Source organism: Ceratina calcarata, unplaced genomic scaffold (genome assembly GCF_001652005.2).
Source record: "Ceratina calcarata isolate Rehan_Ccalc_2016 unplaced genomic scaffold, ASM165200v1 scaffold279.2, whole genome shotgun sequence".
NCBI lineage: Eukaryota > Metazoa > Arthropoda > Insecta > Hymenoptera > Apidae > Ceratina > Ceratina calcarata.
The window spans coordinates 29,476-38,903 of record NW_017150177.1 but is presented as its reverse complement, the minus strand read 5'-3'; the positions used below and the strand labels follow the sequence as shown (position 1 = coordinate 38,903).

The 9,428-nt window shown below is 39.8% G+C and overlaps 2 protein-coding genes across 2 annotated transcripts in view; both read right to left on the bottom strand.

Annotated features, from left to right (window-relative positions):
• Positions 1 to 8: 8 nt before the first annotated feature.
• On the bottom strand, positions 9 to 2,421 carry LOC108623597 (uncharacterized). Its single transcript, XM_026812411.1, has 2 exons — positions 2,145 to 2,421; positions 9 to 2,059 (listed from the first exon to the last, which is right to left on the bottom strand). Exons 1-2 carry the CDS (start codon positions 2,419 to 2,421, stop codon positions 729 to 731), a joined length of 1,608 nt encoding a protein of 535 aa, XP_026668212.1. The 3' UTR covers positions 9 to 728.
• Positions 2,422 to 4,400: 1,979 nt separating this feature from the next.
• Positions 4,401 to 9,428, bottom strand: part of LOC108623593 (serine/threonine-protein phosphatase 6 regulatory ankyrin repeat subunit A-like) — a 9,096-nt gene continuing 4,068 nt past the window's right edge. Inside the window, exon 2 of the mRNA XM_026812413.1 lies at positions 4,401 to 8,887. Coding sequence (XP_026668214.1) covers positions 5,249 to 8,887 — 3,639 coding nt within the window. The 3' untranslated portion in view covers positions 4,401 to 5,248. The remainder of the gene's footprint in view (positions 8,888 to 9,428) is intronic.

The following is a 9,428-nucleotide window of genomic DNA, read 5'->3' as shown; positions in this document are numbered from 1 at the left end:
TCCTTCGGTCGAATAAGAATTTCTTCTTCGAATAAGCATTTGCTTGTTCGAATAAGCATTTGCTTATTCGACTGAGCATTTGCTTATTCGACTGAGCATGCGAAACTGCAAACGGCATTATTTTCAGCTGATGACTGGAGCTACGAAAGAAAAACAAGAATTTTAAAGAATCTGACGGGGTACCATGACAAAATTTTGAAAAAATTTAAATTCTTTTTTCAGAATTTCGAAAAATACTTCAAATAAAAATTGTAGGTACTGCCGTTTCCTGCAAAAAGGTCGTATACAATTTTCTTCCATCTCGAATACCTCATGACTAATCAATTAATTAGTTCGTTCATCGCCAATTATCTCTTAACTAGTCGAGTTCTAAGAAGAAAATTGTTTAGGATCTTTATTGCATCTGGCAACTGTTCGGCACCGACGAGTGTCTTGCTTTCTATTTCCATTTATTTTATTTCAGTGGCAATATATTCTAAAGGGCATCAAAAATTGCCTGCATAAAGCCTCATTAACTCTGTTTAATAATCCTTCGTCGGTGTTCGTAAATAAAGTCTCTCAGTATAAAAGAAAAAATACTCGAAATAAAAGCAAGTATACATAAATTTAAGATTACCATTTTGTGTAGTTCCATGTACGCCAGTTGCCGGCGTCAAGCTGCCATCTCCAGACTCAAATTTGCTTTCGGATCGCTACAGCGTCCTTCGATGATTATATGATTTAATGGTTCATTGTGAATCCATAAATTCATCATCATTTAAAATTGGTGCACTCATATTAATTGTGCCACAAATTACTGTAAAAATGTCTTCTGCAAGAGGCACAAGCGTTGAGGGCATTGATGATCCAAGGATTTTAAAAGTCTGCATTCTTTCATTTAATCGTTCAATGTGTACACGAGCTGCGGCTATTTTAGAAGTCAAAAGTGACTCTTCTTTGGTAAACTGTTTTTCATCCTTTAAAAATGGTGGTTTGATGCATTTCCATTTATTGACTCGACACACTTCATCGATTAAAAATCCACGATCCACCATGACTCCATCACCAGGCTCTAGTAATTTAATTAGATCACTTTGATGAAATATATCAGAGTCCGTTGCTCTCCCACCGTACATTTTACTAACAAATGTAATATTGCCAGCTGGCGATACACCCGTCATTACTTTTATAGTATCGGAATTCTTGTAATGTGAATACGTTAGTGCTTGACAGCAGAGATTTGCAGGGTGCTGTATAAAAATTTCTGTACAGTTCAGAACCACTCGTACATTTTCAAAACCTTCAAAACATTTTGGTAAATTTTTCGAGATTTCTTCTCTTGATGGCCATGGAATTGCTGTTTTTAAACATTTGCTCAATATCTTTATCATTTCATCGACAATATGTTGACAATGTTTTGATGAATAGCAGTCAAAAAGAACTGCTAGAAAATCGTATGAGATATTCTGTTTTAACTTCACGTATGTCATGATCACTCTATCTCTTGTATTCATTATCATATTGTAATGTTCAAATTTATTATTAGATACGTCTTTTACTATGTCTACAATAGTATTTAATAATTCAAATGATTCCAGACCTGTTGCAGTACTCAATTGCTTATTATTTTGTAAACTTCTCATTATATTTGGCAATAAGCAATCAGTGTTTACTTGTACTATTTGATCTTTCACTAATGGCTCTGGAGTTTCAGATTTCACTAGCATATCGCTTAAGAAATGTTGAGTCGCATCAATTTCTGAACTGGTTTCATCATTTACATTTTGTCCAATGTACATATTTTCTTGTATCTCATTTTCTTCATGAATGACTTCTTCCTTCAGCATTACAATATTCTCACTTTTTACACAAACGACTGTATCCACTGCTTGTCCTGTACTTGCTTCTAACGATTCATTCGTTCTAATGCTACTTATGCTATTGCTTGCATCACTCCGCTTTTCTCGCCTTTCTAATCTTGCTTTATCTTTTTCTTCCTTAATCTTTTTAATTTCATCACCTGGTAGATTACAAGAAGGTACTGCGTTTTTTTTCAAATACCTTCTACTTGCTTGAACATCTACAAAGAAAAATGTTCACAATCATATCGTATCATATTAAAATGTGACAAGATAACTTAACTCTTTTGTAAAAAGAAGCTTTACCTGCGAATAAGTAATCAGATTTTTTAAAATGCAACGAGCACACTCTTGTTCTTTTAGTAATATTGCTGATTTTTAAAGCATTCTTCCATGCATTGAAGAGATCTATCTTCTCAGAGTTGCCAAATAGGTTCTGTTTGTTTACAAAGCGTTCGTTTGCGCGAGGGAAGCGATGATAACTAAGGTTTGAATTTTTATTTGCTCTGCTCCCACAATGTTCTACTGCACAAGAATCCCAGTTGGTACTCTTTTTACGTGATGTAAACTCGCCGACCTCCATTGCACTTATTTTGTTAATAAAAAATACAAAGATATTGCTATGCCAAACAATGCTTTCGCCTGGCCTTGTCTAGTTCTATTGCCCGCCACGAGGAGAGGTAATGATAAATGTGTCAATTCTATAGACTTATACAGGGTGTCCCAGAAAAAGTGTTAGAACTGAAGAGACGTGATTCTCTAAGCGTTTCTGAACAACAATTTCTTTTGGCAAAATGGAAAGTGAGGCATGGTTTTTGAATTATTAACGAAAAACACTGACCAATGAGAGCATGTGTAGAGCCCGCGCCTAGCCACGGTAGGTTGGCTCGGGTATCCTCAAGATTAATTCGGAGTTGGCCCGTCGCTTCTAAGACCGCGCGTAAAAATTGAAAATAGAATTTGAAAATATTATAACCGGTATCACCCAAATGCGTAGTGATGGCCAGCTAGCCAATGTTACGCATATTGCGCGCATATTGTTAATAATTCTCAATATTTATTAAGAGAATGTCTATATGAGTGAGTTTCGTGAGGAGAAACGGAGTCATGGAAAGAAAGACTGGATTTAATCCTTTTCGCATTGAGGCAAAACCAAAATTACGATCGTTGATTATTCCCGCGGGTGGATTTAGTAATCACCCGCGCGAATGGTCAACTTTACTCTCGTATTGCGTATAGAACTTTATTCACAACTTAACTATGTAGCCACTTGGTTGCCTTGAAAAGTAGAACCACCGAGGAGATGCTGACTATTTTCTCTTTATTTCTTATTTCGCATGTACATAACATTGTCTAAATGGACTTCTATTGAAATAAATTTCCTCTGTTCCGAATCTAATTTATTGTAAAAATGTGTAAATATCTGATTAATAAATTAATGGAAATGAATATTGGCATTTTTATTTCATGTACCTTCAACAAATTACTAATCCCAATTTTCAAAGTCCAATTGTAGGCGACATACATTAAATTATTGATAGATCGATGTACAATTCGAGGTACAGAAATTCTAATCTAGACTCTTACCTTGCTGAAAAAAACTTGAAATATAAATTTAAAAACTTGTTCATACCTGTCTCAGAAGTTTCATTCTCTATAACAAAAATCCTTTTTAAATTAAAAATATGAAAAGAAAAAGGATGGGCAAAAAGTAATAAGAATAGGAACAATACTTTGCGACGATCCAAGTATTCTATTTGTTCTTTATTTTATAATATCAATTACTCTATTTTTGGTGGTAAATTAATTCCAACCAAATTAAATACCGCACTCCTAGTTGGTATTCCAATATCCTTCCGTCTTTTCCGTTGCGTTCCATGATCTTTCTCTCCAGCATGTATAACTTCTCAATGTGAAATCATGTGCATTCTATTAAAACGACGTTTCAAATTATGCTGATTATACTGAAGTACAATGTGTGTACATCCTAGACACGTATATAAGTCTCATGAACGATTTGTATAAAAAATTGATGTAACAATTTTTATTAACCCTTGTCTTACGGCACCCCGCTCTGCCGAACTAATGCCACTGAACGAGACACCGCAACGCGCCGAAAAGCGTGCACACTGCACACTGCAAAATTTTCAAATAATCAGTTGAATGCACGTATATAATCCAGAGTACGAAAATTGAATCGATCGTTTGTTTTTAGATATTTCGCTATGCTTTCCCTCACTGAATTTACTTCGTAATTAATAATACAACTTGGAAAGAATTTATACTTCCGCTAGACTGTCTAATCTGATGCGAGAGCATTTGAGTTTGATGCAATCAATATTTCCAAAGAACCAAGCGCTAGACGTGAGACATAATTCCAAAGGCAAGCGTAATAAGAACATCATTACAGGCAAGATGACAAGAAGAAACGTTAGAAGATGAAAGACAGCTGATAAAACAGAATATATTTCAATAGAAATAATTTATACTACGGAGAACTGAAATGGAGAACAGCTGCGAAGTGAAGCTAGGGGATGGAAAGGAAAGAGAAAATATCGTAAATAAAACACAAAATGTCTATTTATTGGTATCAAAATATTAATGAACAAGTATAACAATAGTAAGTAGTAAATATTACAGTATTTCCCGTTTTGTTGTATCGTTAATGTTAGAACGTATGTCTTTACAAGCATCTCTCAAACTCATTAGGTCCAGGTTACTGAGGTAGTTTAATATTCTTTGAATACAAGGTAAATCATAATTTCTGGTGAAGTAACGGCGGAGAAATATAACGCCCACATCTAACAACTTCTTTTGTACCATACCTCTGTTGAAACGACGTTCTATTATGTCTTCGTACTTAGGAAATTCTCTACGGTAATTGCCCTCTTTCAAAACCTGAACAACATCTTCATTTCTCGCGTATAATGCTATTTGGTCTATGCGTTTTGTTAGGATATCATGGAATGTTAGGATACTATCGTTAATTTTTGTGCTTTTCATTCTCTTTATCTCTTCAATACAATTCTTCACGAACTGAGGCGGCACGATTAAATCCATAGTGAGATAAAGATTCTCCACATTTCCGTTATTCATGTTCAAGCTAACAATCTGCATTTTAATTAGTGCCTTGATAATGGGAAAACAGTACATACGTTTAAACTTAGAACAGTGTAAGTGCAACGCTGTTTTATGGTTTTTGTTAATAATGTTTACGTCGGACCCGTTATCTATGAGAGTCAGAACGGCTTCATACTTATTGGCGCGGGATGCAAGATGAAGTGCAGTATTACCATCCACATTTATGGCATCGATGTCGATGCCCCAATTCAAGAGAACTTCTATGAAATATGTTTGACCACTTTCAGCGGCAACATGTAACGCTGTGTATCCCCTTTCCTCTTTGGCATTCACGTCAACGCCTTTTTCGCGAGTAGCAACCTGCAAATTTCTTCTTGTCCTTCTCGTACAGCAAAATGGAGCGGTGTCTCGCCCCTATCAGTTTTCAAATTGACATTGGCACCCTGATCTACGAGGATATGTACGATATCTTTGTGTCTCTTCTGAATGGCTAGGTGCAGTGCCGAGTTTCCATCTATATCTTTGACATTCACGTCAGCACCTCCTTTGATTAGCAACCTCCAAATTTCTTCTTGTCTTTCTCGCATAACAAAATGTAGCGGTGTTTCGCCTCCTTCCATTTTCAAGTTGACGTCGGCACCATGTTCTATGAGGATTTGTATGATATCTTTCTTTCTCTTCTGAATGGCTAGGTGCAGTGCCGTTTTTTTACCGAAGTCTTCGAGCTTACTCGTGTCAATTCCTCTCTCAATTAGCAACCTGCGAATTTCTTCTAATCCTAGTCGCGCAGCACAATGGAGCGGTGTCTCGCCCCCTTTAGTTTTCACGTTGACATCGGCACCCTGATCTACGAGGATTTGTACGATATCTTTGTGTGTCTCCCGAATGGCTAGATGCAACGCCGTTAGTCCGTTTTCGTCTTCGGCATCCACGTCAGTTCCTCTCTCGAGTAGCAACTTGCAAGTTTCTTTTACTCCTACTTGCACAGCAAAATGAAGCGGTGTCTCGCCCATTACAGTTTTCACGTTGACATCGGCACCCTGATCTACGAGGATTTGCACGATATCTTTGTGTCTCTTCTGAGTGGTTTCAAACCATAGGACAGGACCGTGGAGTCGCAACCTGCAAATTTCTTCTAGATCGGCTTGCGCAGCAAGATGGAGCGGTGTCTCGCCTGTTTTAGTTTTCAAATTGACATCGGCACCCTGATTTACGAGGATTTGCACGATATCTTCGTGTCTCTCCTGAATGGCTGTGTGCAGTAATGTTTTTCCATCTTCCTCTTTGGCATCTATGTCAGCACCTCCTCTGATTAGCAATCTGCAAATTTCTTCTTGCCTTTCTTGCACAGCCAAATAAAACGGTGTATCGCCCCTTTCATTTCTCAAATTGACATCGGCACCATGTTCTACGAGAATTTGTACGATATCTTTGTGTGTCTTCTGAACGGCAATGCACCTTGCCGTTCTTCCATTTTTGTTTTCGGCATCCACGTCAGTTCCTTTCTCGAGTAGCAACCTGTAAGTTTCGTCACGTCCTACTTGCGCAGCAAAATGGAGAGGCGTCTCGCCTGTTTCAGTTTTCAAGTTGACATCGGCACCCTGATTTACGAGGATTTGTACGATATCTTTGTGTCTCTTCTGAACGGCAAGGTGCATTGCCGTTCTTCCACTTTTGTCTTCGGCATCCACGTCAGTTCCTCTCTCGAGTAGCAACCTGCAAGTTTCGTCTAGTCCTACTTGCGCAGCAAAATGGAGAGGCGTCTTGCCTGTTTCAGTTTTCAAGTTGACATCGGCACCCTGATCTACGAGGATCTGAACGATATCTTTGTGTCTCTCCTGAATGGCTACCAACAGCGCCTTTAATCCGTTTTCGTCTTCGGCATGCACGTCAGCTCCTCTCTGGATTAGCAACCTGCAAGTTTCGTCTAGTCCTACTTGCGCAGCAAAATGGAGAGGCGTCTCGCCTGTTTTAGTTTTCAATTTGACATCGGCACCCTGATCTACGAGGATTTGTACGATATCTTTGTGTCTCTTCTGAATGGCTTCAAACAGCGCCATTAATCCACTCTTGTCTTCGACATCAACGTCAACTCTGTACATTAGCAACCTGATAATTTCTTCTTGTCCTAGTCGCGCAGCAAAATGAAGCGGTGTCTCGCCCCTTTGATTTCTCAAATTGACATCGATACCCTGGTCTAGGAGGATCTGTACGATATGTTTGTGCCTCTGCTGAATGGCTAGGTGCAGTGCTGTCGTTCCACTTCCGTCATGGGCATGCACGTCAGCACCTCTGTCGATTAGCAACCTGCATGTTTCTTCTAGTCCTTCTCGCGCAGCACACCCAAGCGGTGTGTCGCCCCATGACGTTTTCCCGTTGACATCGGCGCCCTGATGTACGAGAATTTGTACTATATCTTTGTGTCTCATCTGAATGGCTAGGTGCAGTGCCGTTTCTCCTTTTTTGTTTTGAGCATTCACGTCAACGCCTCTTTCGAGTAGCAACCTGCAAGTTTCTTCTACTCCTACTTGCGCAGCAAAATGAAGCACTGTATCGCCCATCCAACTTTTCAATTTGACATCGGCACCCTGATCTACGAGGATTTGCACGATATCTTTGTGTGTCTTCAGAATGGCTAGGTACAGTGCCGTTCTTCCACTTTTGTCTTCAACATCTACATCAGTTCCTCTCTCGGCTAGTAAATTGTGAGTTTCGTTTAGTCCTACTTGCGCAGCACAGTGGAGCGGTGTCTCGCCACATTCAGTTTTTAAGTTGACATCGGCACCCTGATCTACGAGGATCTGAACGATATCTTTGTGTCTCTCCTGAATGGCTACCAACAGAGCCTTTAATCCGTTTTTGTGTTCGGCATGCACGTCAGCTCCTCTCTGGATTAGCAACCTGCAAGTTTCGTCTACTCTTACTTGCGCAGCAAAATGGAGCGGTGACTCGCCTATTCGAGTTTTCACGTTGATTTCGGCACCACGTTCTACGAGGATTTGTACAATATCTTTGTGTCCCTTCCGAATGGCTAGGTGCAGTGCCGTTTCTCCTTTTTCGTTTTGAGTATTCACGTCAACGCCTTTTTCGAGTAGGAACCTGCAAATTTCTTGTAGTCCTGCTTGCGCAGCAATATGAAGCGGTGTCTCCATGCTAATTTCAGTTTTCGAGTTGATATCGGCACCCTGATCTACGAGGCTTTGTACGATATCTTTCTGTCTCTTCTGTAGGGCTTCAGACAGCGCCGTTAATCCGTTTTCGTCTTCGGCATCCACGTCAGTACCTCTCTCGAGTAGCAACTTGTAAGTTTCGTTTAGTCCTACTTGCGCAGCAAAATGAAGCGGTGTTTCGCCCATTCCAGTTTTCACGTTGACATCGACACCATGATCTACGAGGATTTGTATGATATCTTTGTGTCTCGCCTGAATTTCTTCAAAGAGCGCCATTAATCTACTGTTGTCTTCGACATCCACGTCAGCTCCTCTCTCAATGAGCAACCTGCGAATTTGTACTAATCCTACTTGCGCAGCACAATGGAGCGCTGTCGCGCCCTCTTTAGTTTTCACGTTGACATCGGCACCCTGATCTATGAGGATTTGTACTATATCTTTGTGTGTCTCCCGAATGGCTAGATGCAACGCCGTTACTCCGATTTCGTCTTTGGCATGAACGTCAGCTCCTCTCTCGATTAGCAACCTGCAAATTTCTTCTAGTCCTATTTCTGCAGCAAAATGAAGCGGTGTCTCGCCATATTCAGTTTTCACGTTGACATCGGCACCCTGATCTATGAGGATTTGTACGATATCTTTATGTGTCTCCAGAATGGCTAGATGCAACGCCGTTAGTCCGATTTCGTTTTTGGCATGAACGTCAGCTCCTCTCTCGATTAGCAACCTGCAAATTTCTTCTAGTCCTATTTCTGCAGCAAAATGAAGCGGTGTCTCGCCATGTTCAGTTTTCAAGTTGACATTGGTACCCTGATCTATGAGGATTTGTACGATATCTTTGTGTGTCTCCCCAATGGCTAGATGCAACGCCGTTAGTCCGATTTCGTCTTTGGCGTGAACGTCAACTTCTGCTTCAAGTAGCAAGTTGCAAATTTCTTCTTGTCTTTCTCGCACAGCAACATGGATCTCTCCCCTTTCCATTTTCAAGTTGACATCGGCACTATTTGCTAACCTGATTTTTACGATATCTTTGTGTCTCAGCAAGATGGCTAGATGCAGTGCATATGCATTTTTAGCATTCACGTGAGCATCTCTGTCAATAAGGCTTTTTACTTTTTTTATGTAGCAATTCAACACCGCAAGGTGGTACGGTGTGTTCGTAGACCTAGTGTAAACTTCCACACGTTTGCTCATAACCGATTCCTCCGTATCGTCCGGCCCATGGATGATTATTATTAATTAAGTTACTGCTTAAATCTTGTGCTTAGATCGCAGAGAACATCTCATTAGTCTCTCCAACTCTAGGCAATATATATATATATTAGTCTCTCCAACTCTAGGC